Below are 20,667 nucleotides of genomic sequence, written 5' to 3'. Positions count from 1 at the left end.
ATTTTTTATTAAATTATTTTACGAAAACCGAACCTTAGTTTGTTATAAATTAGAAAACAAAAATGTTTGATTAATAAATAACTAACATGTAACATTAACCAAGTGGTTAGTTTAATTTACATGTTTGCAGATTTAAAAAAAATTAGAAACTCATTGAAACAAAATTGCCAGCCATAGCATGATTTTAAAGAATTTGCTAAATTTTTTCTTGGCCATTGTCATGCCTCTCAGTCGCTGTGGGATTTAAGCCCCGAGATGTTGGTGCCAGAGCAAATCAGCGCTGAATCAGTTTAGAGATATATTTTTTATAGGATGGCTAGTACTCTGTACATGCCACAATTTATACTGGCCAGTCTTGATTTTTGAGTAAAATTTTAAAAGTTGCTGCATGAAAAATAATATGTTGAGCGTAACTCCTGCCAACAAGGTTTGTTTTTTATGCGATTCGAACTTCGGCGTGATTACTTGTAATATTTAATTTGCGCAGCAAGTCGACACAACTAAGCTAAATGCGCTTTGTGGTAACATTCCACAAACTAATTTATGTATAAATAGTGTGTATTTTACTTCTCAATATTTTTGAAATTCGCTGTCATGAACAAAATCATTCAATGTCGGATTGGGTTGGATTGAATCGCAAAAAATAAGTTTGATGCATTCGGCTGAGTTATTTTCTTATGATGACCTTGACTTACATTAAATATCCTTCGGAAAAGTATATATACTTGCACTTGGCACTGTTTTAAGCGATGTAAGTCAATCGATTAACCGTATTTTGTAAAAAAAAAGGCTTCAAAATCATGAATTAATATTTTGAAAAAAACACGTAGTTCAAAGACTAATACATATTACAACTTACTTAAATGTGTGCTCGTGAGAATTTTTGCATCCTAATGGCATCATATAAATTTACGCGAAGCGATAGTGGCTAATATTCGGGACATCGTGTTTTTTACAATTCAAAGAATTTGAACTGCATTGGGGCGCTGTCTTTTTTTAAAGATCTGTTCACACATTTTCAAGATTTTTGAAGTCAAATTGGAGTAGTGATTTTGATCACGCCGAAACAGGAAATGGAGCGAAAAAGCGAGTGGTTTTGCGGCGTGAAATTTGTTCACTCTAATGTTAAAGTAGAGTTAGAAAACGGTGTTTGAACAAAAATTCGCCTTCTCGCTAGTGGTTTTTTGTTCACACGCGGCAATTGCAATTTACCTCACTTTCGAAATGACTCAAATGTTTTACCTCACTGAAAAATGACTTCCTCACTTTGAAACTGACTTGTCACTCTAACTGAAGGATATTTGAGAAGCAGCAGTAACTTATACGATTCTTAATCAAAATATAACATCTTACTTTTTATTTGAAGGATTAATTTTTGGTGTCTTTTTTACTGTTTTTTTTGGACTGTCTTTTTGACTGTTTTTAGACTGCAGATCTACGAGGCTAATGCGGCTGTTTTCTGGCGATCTGCTAGCACATTTGCATTATTTTTGAAGTCAAACTGGAGTAGCGATTTTGGTCACGCCAAAAAAAGGAAATGGAGCGAAGAAGCGAGTGGTTCTGCGGCGTGATATTTTTGCTCTTATTTTAAAGTAGGGTTAAAAAACTGTGTTTGAGCAAAAATTCGCATTCTCGTTTGTGGTTTTTTGTTCACATGCGGCACTTTCACTTTGGTTTTTACTTTTTTTCAGGTTTTTGGATCAATTTTTTTTTCTAAATGGTTTTCAGAATCCTTTCATAGTTCATTCTAGGCATAGATTTTAGTTGGAACCAAATTCCCATTTCTCATTAGTGGTTTTTTGTTCTCGATAGCGACATTTTGACATTGTTTTTCTCTTTTTTCTTTTTTTGAATTAATTTTTTTAGAAATGGATTTCCCAATTCACTCATAGTCCGTTCTATGTCTTGTTTTTTTATTAACCAATGAAAATTTTTTGAATTGTACGTCAGGATTTGCCCTGCTATGTTTTTTTTTCCTTTCGCGATTTTTGTTACAACCATATGACGTCACAACCACTTCAAATCTGCTTTTTGTTCATTCGTTCATGCAATTTCAACTGAATTGCATTTGTGATGCCATTTTTTGCTCTTAGTGGAGCGAGTTTTTTATCAATCGCGTGATTAAATTTTTGGTCGCACTTGACTTACCTCACTCTCAAAAATGACTTCCTCACTTTGAAATTGACTTTTCTCTACCTAAATTCAAAGAGATAAGGCCAACCCAGTGCTAGTCACTCTATCTGAAGGGTATTTGAGAAGCAGCAGTAACTTATACCGATTCTTAATCAAAATATAACATCTTACTTTTTATTTGAAGGATTAATTTTTGGTGTCTTTTTTACTGTTTTTTTTGGTCTGTCGTTTTTACTGTTTTTAGACTGAAGATCTACGAGGCTAATGCTTCTGTTTTCTGGCAATCTGCCAACTATGTTTTTAGGATCTGCTCGCATATTTGCATTACTTTTGAAGTCAAATTGGAGTAGTGATTTTGGTCACGCCAAAAAAAGGAAATGGAGCAAAAAAGCGAGTGGTTTTGCGGCGTGATATTTTTGCTCTTATTTTAAAGTAGGGTTAAAAAACTGTGTTTGAGCAAAAATTCGCATTCTCGGTTGTGGTTTTTTGTTCACATGCGGCACTTTCACTTTGGTTTTTACTTTTTTTCAGGTATTTGGATCAATTTTTTTCTAAATGGTTTTCAGAATCCTTTCATGGTTCATTCTAGGCCTAGATTTTAGTTGGAACCAAATTCTCATTTCTCATTAGTGGATTTTGTTCTCGATAGCGACATTTTGACATTGTTTTTCTCTTTTTTCTTTTTTTGAATTAATTTTTTTAGAAATGGTTTTCCCAATTCACTCATAGTCCGTTCTTTGTCTTGTTTTTTTATTAACCAATGAAAATTTTTTGAATTGTACGTCAGGAATTGCCCTGCTTTATTTTTTTTCTTTCGCGATTTTTGTTAGAACCATATGACGTCACAACCACTTCAAATCTGCTTTTTGTTCATTCGTTCATGCACTTTCAACTGAAATGCATTTGTGATGCCATTTTTTGCTCTTAGTGGAGCGAGTTTTTTATCAATCGCGTGATTAAATTTTTGGTCGCACTTGACTTACCTCACTCTCAAAAATGACTTCCTCACTTTGAAATTGACTTTTCTCTACCTAAATTCAAAGAGATAAGGCCAACCCAGTGCTAGTCACTCTATCTGAAGGGTATTTGAGAAGCAGCAGTAACTTATACCGATTCTTAATCAAAATATAACATCTTACTTTTTATTTGAAGGATTAATTTTGGTGTCTTTTTTACTGTTTTTTTTGGTCTGTCTTTTTTACTGTTTTTAGACTGCAGATCTACGAGGCTAATGCGGCTGTTTTCTGGCAATCTGCCAACTATGTTTTTAGGATCTGCTCGCACATTTGCATTATTTTTGAAGTCAAATTGGAGTAGTGATTTTGGTCACGCCAAAAAAAGGAAATGGAGCAAAAAAGCGAGTGGTTTTGCGGCGTGATATTTTTGCTCTTATTTTAAAGTAGGGTTAAAAAACCGTGTTTGAGCAAAAATTCGCATTCTCGGTTGTGGTTTTTTGTTCACATGCGGCACTTTCACTTTGGTTTTTACTTTTTTTCAGGTTTTTGGATCATTTTTTTTTCTAAATGGTTTTCAGAATCCTTTCATAGTTCATTCTAGGCATAGATTTTAGTTGGAACCAAATTCTCATTTCTCATTAGTGGTTTTTTGTTCTCGATAGCGACATTTGACATTGTTTTTCTCTTTTTTCTTTTTTTGAAAATGGTTTTCCCAATTCACTCATAGTCCGTTCTTTGTCTTGTTTTTTTTATTAGTAAAGGAAAATTTTTTGAATTGTACGTCAGGAATTGCCCTGCTATATTTTTTTTCTTTCGCGATTTTTGTTACAACCATATGACGTCACAACCACTTCAAATCTGCTTTTTGTTCATTCGTTCATGCACTTTCAACTGAAATGCATTTGTGATGCCATTTATTGCTCTTAGTGGAGGGAGTTTTTTTATTCATTCGCGTGATTAAATTTTTGGTCAAACTTGACTTACCTCACTCTCAAAAATGACTTCCTCTCTTTGAAATTGACTTTTCTCTACCTAAATTCAAAGAGATAAGGCCAACCCAGTGCTTGTCACTCCACCTGAAGGGTTTTTGAGAAGCAGCAATAACTTAAACCGATTCCTAATCAAAATATAACATCTCACTTTTTAGTTACAGGATTAATTTTTTGGTGTCTTTTGTACTGTTTTTTTTTGGGTTTGTCTTTTTTACTGTTTTTAGACTGCAGATCTACGAGGCTAATGCGGCTGTTTTCTGGCCATCTGCCAGCTATGTTTTTAAGATCTGTACGCACATTTGCATGATTTTTGAAGTCAAAATGGAGTAGTGATTTTGGTCACGCCAAAAAAAGAAATGGAGCGAAAAAGCGAGTGGTTTTGCGGCGTGATAGTTTCGCTCTTATTTTAAAGTAGGGTTAAAAAACTGTGTTTGAGCAAAAATTCGCATTCTCGGTTGTGGTTTTTTGTTAACATGCGGCACTTTCACTTTGGTTTTTACTTTTTTTCAGGTTTTTGGATCGATTTTTTTTCTAAATGGTTTTCAGAATCCATTCATAGTTCATTCTAGGCCTAGATTTTAGTTGGAACCAAATTCCCATTACTCATTAGTGGTTTTTTGTTCTCGATAGCGACATTTTGACATTTTTTTTCTCTTTTTTTGTTTTTCTGAATTAAATTTTTTAGAAATGGTTTTCCCAATTCACTCATATTCCGTTCTAGGTCTAGTTTTTTGATTAGTCATTGAAAATTCTTTGAATTTCACGTTAGGATTTGTCCTGCGAGGATTTCTAATTCATCGTCTCCGTCGATGATTATTGCGACCTGATTTCTTAGAATTGACTTTTTCAATTTCAGTGATTTCTACTGCTTTGCAGTTAAATTTTGTGTGCATGACGTCATTTGTTCTGTTTTTAGGTCAATTGCAGGGCTTACCTCACTCAAAAAATTGACTTCTGAACTCAATTAATGATCCTTAAATTCTTTGAACATTAACAGGTTAAAAGTCAACAGTGAGCATCCAAGTAGTGCCAAACGTTAATGCCCTAATTCTTGACTATTAGAGACTTGAGTTTTTGATTTCAAATAATAATTCTGAAAAAAATTCCATTAGTGCTTTTTAGTAGCCGCAGAGCGATAGCTGGGGCTATTATAGGCCTTCTCTTCATTTTTTTTAAAGTTCAAAATTGTATTAGAATTGTATTAGGGCGTTGTCTTTTTTAATGGCCGCACAGCGATAGCTGAGGCTATTATTGGCCTTTTCTTGGTTTTTTGATTTTGTTGTCGCGATGTTTGATACCACTATATGACGTCACAACCACTCCAAACCTTCTTTGTGTTAATTCTTTCATGTAATTTCAACTGAAGTGCATGTTTGTTCACGCGCAGCAATTTCAGTTTGATATTTAGTGTTTTTTCGATTTTTTGGATAGGATTTTTCTAAAATGATTTTTCCAATCCATTCATAATTCATTCTAAGCCTAGTGTTTTGTTTGAATAAAAACCTACATTTCTCGCTATTGGTTTTTTGTTCTCACTAGCGGCATTTTGATATTGATTTTCGCTTTTTTTGTTTTTGTTATATGATTTTTTAAAAGTGGTTTTCCCAATTCACCCATAGTCCATTCTTGGTCTAGTTTTTTTCTTTGGTCAACAAAAATTCTTTGAATTGTACCTCAGATTATGTCCTGCTATGTTTTTTTATTTCGTCGTCGCCATTTGTGTTACGACCAAATGACGTCACAACCACTTCAAATCTGCTTTTTGTTCATTCGTTCATGCAACTACAACTGAAGAGCGTGTGTGACGTCATTTTTTCTTCTTATTGAAGCGAGATTTTTTGTTCATTCGCGTGATTAAATTTTTGGTCACACTTGATTTACCTCACTCTCAAAATTGACTTCCTCACTTTGAAATCGACTCTTATTTACTTTAATTCTAAGAAATAAGGTCAAATGGGTGTGCGTCATTCTAAGTGAAGGTTATTTGAGAGCAGCTAAGAGAGTCAGCAAAAACTTATACAGATTTTAAATCAAAATATAACATATCAGCCTTCAATGAAAAGACGAATTTTTTCGGTCTGCCTTTTCTACTGTTTTTTTGCGACTACAGATCTACGAAGCTATTGCGGCTGTTTTCTGGCGATCTGCCAGCTATGTTTCCTTATAGAGCGTATAAGTCTCCTAAAAATGACAGTCAGAATCTAATGAAAAAAACCAGCTATCTATTGAAAGACTGGTGGTCAATCTGTCTATCTTATTTCTTTAGTTGTTTCAATTCATGAAGGCCACAAGCGTCCATCGCGGCTATTTTCCGGCAATCTGCCCACTATATTTAGCATTTTTGCTTAACGGAAGACCATATTCAAAATCAAGAGATCTTTATTAAACGGAAGAGAAATTCTTTATCTCTGTGAAAGCTCCTAAGCAGAAAATAAAGATAAATATTTTTATAATTTCAATTCAAATGAACCTATTTGTATTAATTCCTTTCCAAGACTTGCATGACATGACAGGGTCCGTTGGGTCCTTGATAAGTTGAAGTTTGCACAAGCAAATTATCAGGTACTTGACAAGATCTTAGCAAGGTTCCTGTGATTGGGGAAGAAAATTTTTTAAGGAGAACTATGGAGCAACTTAAGTTAACGGAATTCAGATTAAGGTGGTGATATATCAAATTTTCTTTTTTTTCGAAATATTTTGCATAGGTCGAAATTTCCACCAGTTCGTTTCCAGGAACTCGACAACTTCTTAACATGGTTCAATAAACGAAATTCTTTGTAACTTTAGAGCTTACCTCGGATCACATGGATAATAAAGAGAATGAACAACTCAGGTTAGTCAATAAAAACATGATTGACAATAGCAGACGATACACGCTCTGTGGTCCGTCAGGTGACAGCCAATCAGCTACTTTTAATTTCAACCAATTGGAGAGCAGCTATTCGAAGAATTTCAAACCGTGGAAAAATTTGAATTCTGAAGCGCCATTCGAGAGGTGAGATTACACCGAGTGCGTATTTCATTATTTGAGGTTTTAAGAAAAATTTTTTTTTGGTTCTATAAAATATGGTTCATATACTTCTGCATTGGAAATTCATCATGATTGTGAGAGTAAGAAATTAAGTTGGTTTTGTCTCGTTTTAAATTAGTTAGTGATTTTGTTCCGTTTATAACTTCTTCGGCAGTTTCAATCTACCCTGACCCGGGCTGGTAGTTAATCTCACAAGATCTTGCAAAATTCCTGCAAAAGTATGTTCCGCTTGTAAAATCTTAAAATACGATGTTAGTATACGATCTTAAAATACGATCTTAAAATAGATGTGTTTCAACATCATCTAATTTCATTCAGGTCGAGCTCTGTTTTCAATGGTTCTTCTTAGAGATCGTAAGTACGAATTATAGTTATGTGCGTTTTAAAAGATAAATTGAAACAAATTAATCGAATAAAAAACTACTTAATTTCTGTTAGCTAAGGATAAATCGTAACTGTTTCATTAAAAACTCTAACACAATTTAAGAATAACTTGAAAATTTGGAATTACTCCTTTGTATTGTAGGGATTCACACAAATAAATTTCAAATATATTTCTTTGACTTTTTGGCCCTTTGGATGCGCTTTGGTTGATATTCTTGCAAAGTTGAGTGCCAAACCCGACTCCTGTAGAAATAGCTGTTATATTTATATCAGAACAATATTCATATAAGGACCAAAGCGGTGAGAAAAAACCTCCCATTTTGGAAAAAAAATATATCTATTTTAAAAATGTCAGGTCTCTGAGCGGGAGGAGAGCAAGTTGCAGCCACTGTTACGATCCTAGGAGACTGAAACCCACAAACTGGCAGTTTACAATGGTACCCTCTTACAGACAACCAGAGTGCCATACAAGGATAATTGAACAACAGAACACTTCATCCTGTAACTACTTAGTTCATACTTTTTTTATAGCTGCGAAGCTGTAAGCTGAGTGAAGCTATATTGCGGTGCTCTTGGTTTTTTACAATTCAAAGAATTTGAATTTATTGGGGCTCTGTCTTCTTTTTTAAGATCTGTTCACACATTTTCATGATTTTTGAAGTCAAATTGGAGTAGTGATTTTGGTCACGCCGAAACAGGAAATGGAGCGAAAAAGCGAGTGGTTGTGCATTTTTTAACTCTAATTTTAAAGTAGAGTGAGAAATGGTTGTTTGAACAAAAATTCGCTTTCTCGCTAGTGGTTTTTTTTTGTTCAGATGCGGGAAATTCACTCTGATTTTTACCGTTTTGTGGAATTTTTGGATCGGATTTTTTTCTGATGGTTTTCCCAATCCATTCACAGCTCATTCTATGCCTAGTTTTTTGTTTGAGTTAAATTTTCATTTCTCGCTAGTGGTTTTTTGTTCACATGCGGCATTTTGACATTGATTTTCCGTTTTTTTTCTTATTTTTTGATATGATTTCTTAAATTGGTTTTCTCTATTAACTCATTGTGCATTCTAAGTCTAGTTTTTTTGTTTGGTCGTTGGAAAATTTTTGAATTGTGCGTCAGGACTTGTCCTGCTATGTTTTTTTAAGATCTGTTCACACATTTTCATGATTTTTCAAGTCAAATTGGAGTAGTGATTTTGGTCACGCCGAAACAGGATATGAGCGAAAAAGCGAGTGGTTTTGCGGCGTGAATATTTTTACTCTAATTTTAAAGTAAAGTAAGAAATCGGTGTTTGAACAAAAATTCGCTTTTCGCTAGTGGTTTTTTTGTTCACATGCGGCAATTTCACTTTAATTTTTTCTGTTTTTTCAAGTTTTTGGATCGGATTTTTTTCGAAAATAGTTTTCCAATCCATTCATAGTTCATTCCAGGCCTATTTTTTTGTTTGAACCAAAGTTCCGATTATCGCTAGAGGTTTTTTTGCGCACATGCGGCATTTCGACATTGATTTTTTATTTTCTTTTAAAAAATTTTTTGACCTGATTTTTTTGACATGGTTTTCTCAATTCACTCAAAGTCCGTTTTAGGTCTAGTCTTTTGTTTAGTCAATGAAAATTCTTTGAGTTGTACTTCAGGACTTGTCCTGCTATGTTTTTTTATGTTTCGTCGTCTGACGCTCTTTTTTTCGTTTTTTTTATTTGTTCACACAGCAAAGCTGAAAAAATCAAATTTGCTGAATGACTTCTTCCTCTCAGTAACGTCAATTCTCACTCGCTTTAGCAAATTTTTTAGGTTATTTGCGTGATTAGATTTTGATCATACGTGACTTACATCACTCAATAAAATGATTTTTGCACTTTAAAACTTAAGTTTAGTTTGAATTATTTTAAGCTCAAAGGAACTCATTTGTGCAGTAAAGGTCCCTAATAAGAGGCTACTGTGGAATGAATTTTAACAAGCTTTATTAATTTATCGCTAAAAGTTTTTACGTGGTTTTTGAGCGGCGTTGATTTTTTTTCAATTCAGATCTGTATCTGTCTCTATCTCTATTATATGGCACGCAGGTCTATTCTTTCGCAGCTATTCCGGCAATCAGCCGGTTATGTTTATCAACTTTTAGTGATAAGAACAGTTGCATAACTAGTCGGTAACAAGGTAACGCCCTAAAACTAAGAAATCTTCTGCGTCATTAGACTATCAATTTATCACAGTCTTTTATCATCACTGCTACAATATAAACAGTAGCGATACAGTGCGATAGATTGTGATAAAGAAACAGTTGCATAACACTGTGATAAAGTTAAGCAACTTTTTCAATAGCAACAAAAAATATTTAAATAATTACCACACCAATTTGCTCCCCTACGCTACAGGTTTAACCTCATAATCAAACTTGATCTAGCTGCTGTGCAAGTCAGCCGCTTGACCCTGCCAGTTGTCTGGCAACATTTCTTCAGAGCCATCCGTCCGCTGTAATTTTTGGCGCCTATTATACATTCTCATTATTAATAGCCGCTTCAGCAATTCCAGGCGGCTATTATAGCGCTCCTAATGTATATATGTATGTATGTATGTTTGTTTGTATGTATGTATGTATGTATGTATGTATGTATGTATGTATGTATGTATGTATGTATGTATGTATGTATGTATGTATGTATGTATGTATGTATGTATGTATGTATGTATGTATGTATGTATGTATGTATGTATGTATGTATGTATGTATGTATGTATGTATGTATGTATGTATGTATGTATGTATGTATGTATGTATGTATGTATGTATGTATGTATGTATGTATGTATGTATGTATGTATGTATGTATGTATGTATGTATGTATGTATGTATGTATGTATGTATGTATGTATGTATGTATGTATGTATGTATGTATGTATGTATGTATGTATGTATGTATGTATGTATGTATGAATGTATGTATGTATGTATGTATGTATGTATGTATGTATGTATGTATGTATGTATGTATGTATGTATGTATGTATGTATGTATGTATGTATGTATGTATGTATGTATGTATGTATGTATGTATGTATGTATGAATGTATGTATGTATGTATGTATGTATGTATGTATGTATGTATGCATGTATGTATGTATGTATGTATGTATGTATGTATGTATGTATGTATGTATGTATGTATGTATGTATGTATGTATGTATATATGTATGTATGTATGTATGTATGTATGTATGTATGTATGTATGTATGTATGTATGTATGTATGTATGTATGTATGTATGTATGTATGTATGTATGTATGTATGTATGTATGTATGTATGTATGTATGTATGTATGTATGTATGTATGTATGTATGTATGTATGTATGTATGTATGTATGTATGTATGTATGTATGTATGTATGTATGTATGTATGTATGTATGTATGTATGTATGTATGTATGTATGTATGTATGTATGTATGTATGAATGTATGTATGTATGTATGTATGTATGTATGTATGTATGTATGTATGTATGTATGTATGTATGTATGTATGTATGTATGTAGGTATGTATGTATGTATGTATGTATGTATGTATGAATGTATGTATGTATGTATGTATGTATGTATGTATGTATGTATGTATGTATGTATGTATGTATGTATGTATGTATGTATGTATGTATGTATGTATGTATGTATGTATGTATGTATGTATGTATGTATGTATGTATGTATGTATGTATGTATGTATGTATGTATGTATGTATGTATGTATGTATGTATGTATTTATGTATGTATGTATGTATGTATGTATATATGTATGTATGTATGTTTGTATGTATGTATGTATGTATGTATTTATGTATGTATGTATGTATGTATGTATGTATGTATGTATGTATGTATGTATGTATGTATGTATGTATGTATGTATGTATGTATGTATGTATGTATGTATGTATGTATGTATGTATGTATGTAGGTATGTATGTATGTATGTATGTATGTATGTATGTATGTATGTATGTATGTATGTATGTATGTATGTATGTATGTATGTATGTTTGTATGTATGCATGTATGTATGTATTTATGTATGTATGTATGCATAATTTTTTACATTTCAAAGAATTTGAATTGTATTGGGGCGCTGTGTTTTCTTTTAGGATTTGTCCACACATTTTTCAATGACATTTATGTATGTATGTATGCATAATTTTTTACATTTCAAAGAATTTGAATTGTATTGGGGCGCTGTGTTTTCTTTTAGGATTTGTTCACACATTTTTCAATGACATTGATCTTTCGAAACGGGATAAACAGGTAAAGCCCCGCGGGCATTAAGTTTCATTAGTGTTCCAAAGTGGGCTTCAGTATTCTTTCAAGCGCATAGAGTAATGCAGCTGCTGGGATGGCCTTAAGTTAAGGTTAAAAGGTCCTTTTTAAGAGTTTATGGGCTAAATTTGGTGCAATTTTTAATGCTTTTGTGATTTCTTTTGAGTTTTTTGTTTGATTAGTCTTAGGTTGAAGTTTTTAAAAGTTGATAAAGGCCTTTTGTGAGTCAATTTTACTTGTTATGGCCATTTTATGAGCTATATGTGTTGTTACTACAAACACAAACACGCAAAATGATACTAATTTTTGCATGGTTGTTAGTTTCAATGGATTTGTTTTCAACAACTTAACCTTTCGAATTTTAAGAAATTTTTTGATAATTTTTTCCAAAATATTTGTCTTTTTTTCAGTGTCGCCTGACGCAGTAGTCAAGTAACATCGGCCTATCGATCTTTGCCTATCGATTATTGCCTATCAAAAATTATTGCCGGTCGATCTTTGAGCCAATGATTTTTTTGAGGCTTGGAATTGGGTTACTGGATAGCCTCTAGAGACACAGAAATTATTCTGAAGATATTAATATCACGATTTTCAGCAAAATTAAAATTTGCAATTGATTTCATTTTTCCTAAAGTTTTTTGGTAATTTTCAAGTTAATCGATCTTCAAGAGCCTATTAAATTATTTCAGGTCTTGCAGATATTATACTGGACCGATTCCGTAAACAAAAATTGGTTTTGATTTCTTTTTTGAAATAGGTATAATTAAAGGCATCAAATTTTGTCTTATGGATAAAAACTTCATGAGCTTTAGCAATGAGTATATTTTTGTTTTGTTTGTTTGATTGTTTTGGTTTCTAAGTTTTTTGGTATATTTTTGTTTGTGTTTTGGCTGGCATTGTTCAATTGATCTGCTGGTACTTCTATGTTTTCCATTCATTTCTTTGAATTGTACTTCAGGACTTGTCCTGCTATGTTTTTTTACTTCATCTAACAGATTTTTGTTTCGTCTGACCCTAACATTCATGACTCTGATGACATTTCATAAATTTGAGCTTTCAAAACGGGATAAACAGGTAAAGCTCAGCGGGCAACTAGTTTCATTAAAGGCCCTTAGCCGCGTTTGGTAGTCCTTCAAGTACTTAGAGTGGTGAAGCTACTGGGAGCCTACATCACTTAAAAAGTAACTTGATGAACTTTAAATTTTTTGACAATTTATCAGTTAAAGATCAATAGTGTGCATCTATGTATTGCCAAACCCATTTTCCCTAATTTTTGAGTATTAGCGTCTTGAGTTCATGGTTTCGGATATTATTGTTGAAAAAGCTCCCTTAAGGCTTTTCCTTAAAGAGCGTATGTGACTCATAAAAATGACAGACCGGATCTAACCCAAAAAGTCTAGTGGTCTATTAATGGACTGGTGGTCAATCTGTCTATCTTTTTTCAGTTGCTTCAAATCCATGGAAGGCCTGAAGCATCCTTTCCGGCAGTCATAATTATAATCTGTTAGCCAGCACAATCCTGGAGAAATAAGATGTTGTTTTTTGTACGATAATTTTTTGGTTTGAAAACTCAAAACAGATCCTGAGATATTTTTGAACGAATAAGATAAACCTGGCTTGCCTTGGCTCCAAACATTGAAAAAATGGTTTGCATATTTTTACAGCTTTTGATTTCAAAGAAAAATTTGCTGTCATTGATGATTTTTGGAAAAAAAACACATTAAAAAATACAAAAAAAGCGAATTGTTCTCGCGCAAAACGATTCAAATCAAAAGCAGGACAAATAAAGGGGTGGCTTCTTTGTTACGTCAATATTAGTTCTTCAGAAGATAGATCAATTATTGTATCTTAACGACACCTTATTCAGGCTTCTCTCTTCATTGATGTATATCATGGCTTTAATAACGCCAAATGAAAAATTGAGTGAAAAGAGGGCACGATTACGCTAGGCCAAAAGTTTTTACTCCAAATTGGAAACTCAGCAAACGTGTTTGAAAAGAAACGCAGTGCCGCATTTATCTTCACTCACTGTTTCTCCTGACAAAAATTTTAGGTTTTTTAAACAAATGATGTAATATAAGAGTTACACTCCCGTTAGAAAAAGACAAATGACAAAAAATAGAAAAAGAGAATCCGATAAGGCACAGTCTGGAATCCTTTCTGTATTACCTGATCAAAGTATATTAAAGTAAATACAAAACAATATTGGGCATTTTTTGTGGACCAATTTAGCGTCTGTGTTCCGCAAAATGAGAGCAACTGTGGACTAGGTAGAGAAAAAATTGGGTTCTTCATTTTTTCTCTTATTTTTCATATGCCGGTCAATATATACCCAGACTGTACGTCAAATCTTAATCAGTACTGATCCTGTGAAATTGCATGTGTTGGATCAGTACAGTATCAGAGCTCTGAGCAAGACAATTTTTAGACTTGGCACGTCTTAAATCAAATCTTAAGTCTTGGCAAGTTTTGAGTAAAGTGTTGACCAAAACTTGACAGGTCCTGCACAAGTCTTGAGCAAGTCTTGGCCAAGAAATGACATGCCTTGGGTCAAGTATTGAGCAGAGTTCTTAACGTTGGTTGCTTCTGCTCCGTAATGAAAGGATGAGGCCGCCATTTACAGTGAAATGACAAAAATCTGATATCGCCCAAAGATACTATCCACGGCCATTTTTCCTGTCCATTGAAAAAAGGTTGGCTTCGAAGAAAAGATATGTGACATTTTAAGTTAGCATAAGCTCAATTCAGAATTAGCTTGGTTAGATTAGCAAATTTCTCATAGAAAATTAATTTTTAAACAATTTTTGCTAATTTTGAAATGCATTTATTATAAATAATGTCCTATTAAAACTTTTAAGATCCAGACTCCTAACTGCACAATGATCAAGACTTGATTAAGTCTTAAGAGTTTAGATAAGGCGTGATCAGTACTGATTTATCAAATCAAAACGTGTATTCCACTGGAGAAGTAGTGATCAAAACTCATTCCGGTATCCCAACATCGGTCACTGCGGTCGACGAAGGTCACTCTTAAAGAATCTGCTGTCTCCTTTTTCACTTTCATTGCACTTTTTGTACCTGTACATGCCTTGGTTAAATCAAGCTACATACGCAAAATTGTTTTCTTACTTTCCAACTTTACACGAAATCAGCGATGAAAGATTTCATGGAAATTAATATAAAAGTAGAAAAAATACGCCCCTTAAAGATTAAAATTAGAGTTATCTAGATAACCTGGATCAAGATGTCCTTGAGATCGGGAAAACGGCAACTGAGTTTGGAAATTCGTCTTCCTCCGTCATCAGCACAACACTGAGTGACGATTCGAGTGAGGCTGCCAACAAGACATTCATGTTGGCTAATTGTGACAAAATCACTTCTTACAATAATGGTAGGAAAGTTATGCTGGTTTGTTTCTTTTTTCTTTTTCAACATCTTATCAGCTTTTTGTTAGTTTGGCAATGATGAGAAATAGTTTGAGAAAAAGTGAAAAAGTGAGAGTAGCAATTTTTTTGTTTTGAGGAACTAAATCTAAAATCCAAATTTTAACCCCAGAATGTAGATGTCTTTTGATTGAGTCAAAATACAAGATGGTGTTGCATTTTCTGTTCTAGCCTCATCTTCAATTTTTCCCGATGATTTGAGAAAGTTATAATTAAGGGAACGAATTTTCAGTAAATAAGTCAATTTGGTCAACCGAAATATTGATTTTATCAGGGGAACGTACTGAACTAACCCAGTTGAAGAAAAAACTGCCCGTGTTCCACTACGACTGTCAGATTGAAAAAGTTGACAACTTTCTGAAGAAGTTTGACGACCCAAATCAGAGGAAGCGGGAACAGAATAGAGGAGGCCTAAATGCAACTGAGAACAAAGTGAAAGGGGCCGAGGATACGATTGACAAAGTCATGGCACAGAACCAACAGCAACAACAACAACAGCTTCAAATTGATGCAGGATCTGGTAAGACTAGTTTTACACCACCACTACAAGGAGAAGTTTTTGACAGGCCATAACTGTCTCTTAGAACATTTTAACTTCATATTATGGCGTCTATGAAAAGTTGTAGTCATAAAAATTTTATTGAATGATAGTTTTAAGAAATAGTTTAAAGTAATCCGAAAATGAGCAAAAACAAAACAAAAAATTTATTTGAAAAAATAGAGCAGATGAAATCAGAAAAAGGTCAATTTTTGGAGAAGTAGTCATAGAATTTCCATTTGTGACAAAGTTCTCAATTTTTATAATTATTTTTTAAAAAAATTTGATTATAGCTGTGGAGCTGTAAGCTGAGCGGAGCTATATTGCGGTGATATTGTTCGTTTTTACAGTCCAAAGAATTTGTATTGCATTGGTGCGCTGTCTTTGTTTAAGATGTGTTCCAACATGATTTTTGAAGTAATGTTTTTGGTCAAGCCGAATCAAGAAGTGGAGCAAAAAAGCGAGTGGTTCTGCTGCGTGGTTTTTTTCTCTAATTTTGAGGCAGAGTGAAAAACCGGTGTTGGAACAAAAATTCGCTTTCTCGCTTGTTTTTGGTCACATGCGACTTCAATTTTTGATTTTTTAAATGGGATTCTTGCAAATTCAATCATTTCTTAGTCAGTTCTATGTCTAATTTTCATTAAGCCCATGAAAATTCTTTGAGTTATTTCAGGACGTGTCACACTATTTTTCAGGAAAATGTTTTCACAACCCCTTTTGCCAAGACTTTTGAGCTTTTGTAACGGGATAAACATGCAACGCTCGGCAGTAGTTAGGTTACAATAGAAAACCTCAGCTGACTTTAGTTAAGCTTCAAACTTTTAGATCGCAACAGCTGCCGGGAAGGTCTTACTTGAAACTTAAAAAGTGGTTTAAAGGGTCTTCTCAATCACCTGTTTACTTTAACTTGCAAAATGATACTATTCTTTGCGATTATTGTCTATGTTTTTGAAAATCTTTGTCATTTGTGGAAGATTCTCAGCTTCAAGGGCTGGAGACATGCCTCTACAGTGTGATAGCAGCCGACTGCGCGGTTTTTGAGGGCTAAGGAAATGTATTTATAATTTTACAATCTTTGAAAACCTTCTGATAAAAACTCTTTTAAAACTCTTTCTGATAAAACTTGCAATTTTTTGTCAAATTTTTTTAATTAGCCGCCGTTAGATCCTCAACGGCTTATATGTAAGCGAGCTCTATCCCTTTTTCTTAAGTTTGTTGTTCACTAACAGTTAGCGCTTTAATTTTCTCAATTACTAGATCTTTGCCCTCGACTAGATCTGAGTTTCTTAATAGCTCAGACGGTGCAGCATTTCTTTTTTTTAAAGCTCTTTCAAATAGATATAAGTTTTTATCATTTGGATAGCTTTCAAAATTGTTACCATAGAAACTTTTATCATCGAAAGAATCTAAACCTCTTTTAGTTGTGTTGACTGCAACTATAACCCCGCGTATCATCTGTATTCTATTTTCAACTACAGTTCTTCTTTTATCATACATTAGCGCTTAGCGCATTTATTCATTTATTCTTCATGTTTAGCTCTTTTCTCTTTCTTTATTCTTTTCTCTTTAGCCAACGAAATCTGCTCATGGCATGCCAAACGATATGTTTTCGATAGTAATACAAAAAGAACTCATTATTAACTCTACTTCCAAATTCATGTTTGAATTTGCCAGGTAACCTATTATTAGTTTTGATATGGAGAATACTTAGATCCCTGTGCTTGTTAGAGACATTACCTTAAGTAAAGATTATTATTTAATATCAGTATCCATATAATGTAATTGTAATCTTTAAGCGATGGTTGTAGAACATTATTGAATACATCATACATGGGTAGTTTACTTAATTCTAATACAGTAGCACCTAGACGTATTGGCTGGTCATATTTTTTTTCTTTATTAAAAAACTTTACTATGGCTGCGTTCCTGAATCTAAATAAATCTTTAAGTGTTGTCTTAGAAACTGATTTAAGTATTTTATGTTCACCTGTTAATACTTTAGCTTCTATATGCTTTAGAGGGCCCTCACAGGTTTTACCAAATAGTGAAATCTTTTTTAATTTAAAGGTGTCTCTCTCAGGTTCGGTTTTGCTACTGCCCTCATTTCAGTTTAAAGATTAACATAGTCTCTAATTATGTAATCTTGTTAATAGCCGTCGTCTGCCTCTAAAAATGCTATTATTTAGGCGCCTTCCTTTTTGCTAATTTCAATTTGCCATTTGATCAAGTTTTTCGCTTTACGTAAGTCGCGATATTCATGCTTGACATCTCACTTACTTCAGCCAATTTTTCCCTGCTATATTTTTTGTTTCATCAACCGAACTTCAACTGAAAGTAATTTATTTTTTCAATCGTTTGAGAAAATGAGACAATTAGAAAATGATTCTGTCGAAATTAAGATTGTTTTAAACCCGTTTTGTCTCTTTCGTGTCACATGTATATATTGTATTACCTGTTTAATAGCCGCCGTCAGCCTCTCTAACGGCTATTATTAAGGCGCTCTCCTTTTAAAAAAATCGCTTTACCTTTTGATCAATTTTATCGTTTTACATAAGTCACGATTGTACGTTTGACTTCTGCCTTACAATAGAAAACCTCAGCTGACTTTAGTTAAGCTTCAAACTTTTAGATCGCAACAGCTGCCGGGAAGGTCTTACTTGAAACTTAAAAAGTGGTTTAAAGGGTCTTCTCAATCACCTGTTTACTTTAACTTGCAAAATGATACTATTCTTTGCGATTATTGTCTATGTTTTTGAAAATCTTTGTCATTTTTGGAAGATTCAAGGGCTGGAGACATGCCTCTACAGTGTGATAGCAGCCGACTGCGCGGTTTTTGAGGGCTAAGGAAATGTATTTATAATTTTACAATCTTTGAAAACCTTCTGATAAAAACTCTTTTAAAACTCTTTCTGATAAAACTTGCAATTTTTTGTCAAATTTTTTTAATTAGCCGCCGTTAGATCCTCAACGGCTTATATGTAAGCGAGCTCTATCCCTTTTTCTTAAGTTTGTGGTTCATTAACAGTTAGCGCTTTAATTTTCTCAATTACTAGATCTTTGCCCTCGACTAGATCTGAGTTTCTTAATAGCTCAGACGGTGCAGCATTTCTTTTTTTTAAAGCTCTTTCAAATAGATATAAGTTTTTATCATTTGGATAGCTTTCAAAATTGTTAGCATAGAAAATTTTATCATCGAAAGAATTAAAACCTCTTTTAGTTGTGTTGACTGCAACTATAACCCCGCGTATCATCTGTATTCTATTTTCAACTACAGTTCTTCTTTTATCATACATTAGCGCTTAGCGCATTTATTCATTTATTCTTCATGTTTAGCTCTTTTCTCTTTCTTTATTCTTTTCTCTTTAGCCAACGAAATCTGCTCATGGCATGCCAAACGATATGTTTTCGATAGTAATACAAAAAGAACTCATTATTAACTCTACTTCCAAATTCATGTTTGAATTTGCCAGGTAACCTATTATTAGTTTTGATATGGAGAGTACTTAGATCCCTGTGCTTGTTAGAGACATTACCTTAAGTAAAGATTATTATTTAAATATCAGTATCCATATAATGTAATTGTAATCTTTAAGCGATGGTTGTAGAACATTATTGAATACATCATACATGGGTAGTTTACTTAATTCTAATACAGTAGCACCTAGACGTATTGGCTGGTCATATTTTTTTTCTTTATTAAAAAACTTTACTATGGCTGCGTTCCTGAATCTAAATAAATCTTTAAGTGTTGTCTTAGAAACTGATTTAAGTATTTCATGTTCACCTGTTAATACTTTAGCTTCTATATGCTTTAGAGGGCCCTCACAGATTTTACCAAATAGTGAAATCTTTTTTAATTTAAAGGTGTCTCTCTCAGGTTCGGTTTTGCTACTGCCCTCATTTCAGTTTAAAGATTAACATAGTCTCTAATTATGTAATCTTGTTAATAGCCGTCGTCTGCCTCTAAAAATGCTATTATTTAGGCGCCTTCCTTTTTGCTAATTTCAATTTGCCATTTGATCAAGTTTTTCGCTTTACGTAAGTCGCGATATTCATGCTTGACATCTCACTTACTTCAGCCAATTTTTCCCTGCTATATTTTTTGTTTCATCAACCGAACTTCAACTGAAAGTAATTTATTTTTTCAATCGTTTGAGAAAATGAGACAATTAGAAAATGATTCTGTCGAAATTAAGATTGTTTTAAACCCGTTTTGTCTCTTTCGTGTCACATGTATATATTGTATTACCTGTTTAATAGCCGCCGTCAGCCTCTCTAACGGCTATTATTAAGGCGCTCTCCTTTTAAAAAAATCGCTTTACCTTTTGATCAATTTTATCGTTTTACATAAGTCACGACTTGTTCGTTTGACTTCTGCCTTACCTCACTCACCATTTCAACTGAATTGTTTTTGAAGTTAATTCTTTCCATGTGCAAGATAGTGAATGCAGTCAAAGTCAAAAGATCAAAATCAAAAGAGATGGGATGAACCGATAAAGCCCGGTCATTAAGTCATTGAGAATTAGGTTTTCAAAGTTCATTAGAGTGTTTGCTAGCTGAGATTGGTATTAAGCTTATTAGCTTTCTGTTCCAAAGCTGAATCAATTATAATTTTAGAATCCAACCAAAACTGCACTTGGAATTAGAACATTTTTTGACACTGAAAAAAATAAAAATTTGGTCAATTTATCTCTTCTTTTTCTTTTTCTGTTTCAATCCCGATGTGCATCAAGCGCGTCAAGGGCAGCTATTTTCCGGCAGTCTGCCGTCTATGTTTGTGCTTTTGTACTTCTACCTGTACTCCTTTTTGTTGATTACATTTTTTTGTTGCTTACAAATGGTGGAAAATCACAAAAGTTTGTTTTTATAAAAAAAAAAACAAGAT

The 20,667-nt window shown here is 33.3% G+C and overlaps 1 protein-coding gene across 4 annotated transcripts in view; it reads left to right on the top strand.

Annotated features, from left to right (window-relative positions):
• LOC142338715 (uncharacterized) overlaps positions 1-20,667 on the top strand; it is a 65,276-nt gene that overhangs the window by 21,156 nt on the left and 23,453 nt on the right. For 3 of the 4 annotated variants that reach the window (XM_075388595.1, XM_075388594.1, XM_075388597.1), the window contains 4 exons: positions 6,869-7,076; positions 7,852-7,997; positions 15,031-15,192; positions 15,519-15,764. In XM_075388595.1, the coding sequence (XP_075244710.1) occupies positions 6,869-7,076; positions 7,852-7,997; positions 15,031-15,192; positions 15,519-15,764 (762 nt within the window). The remainder of the gene's footprint in view (positions 1-6,868; positions 7,077-7,851; positions 7,998-15,030; positions 15,193-15,518; positions 15,765-20,667) is intronic. The other variant, XM_075388596.1, reaches the window with a different exon arrangement.

The sequence above is a fragment of the Convolutriloba macropyga genome, chromosome 4 (assembly GCF_964194025.1).
Source record: "Convolutriloba macropyga chromosome 4, txConMacr16.3, whole genome shotgun sequence".
Lineage (NCBI taxonomy): Eukaryota > Metazoa > Xenacoelomorpha > Acoela > Convolutidae > Convolutriloba > Convolutriloba macropyga.
This window is presented reverse-complemented; position numbering and strand designations above follow the sequence as displayed.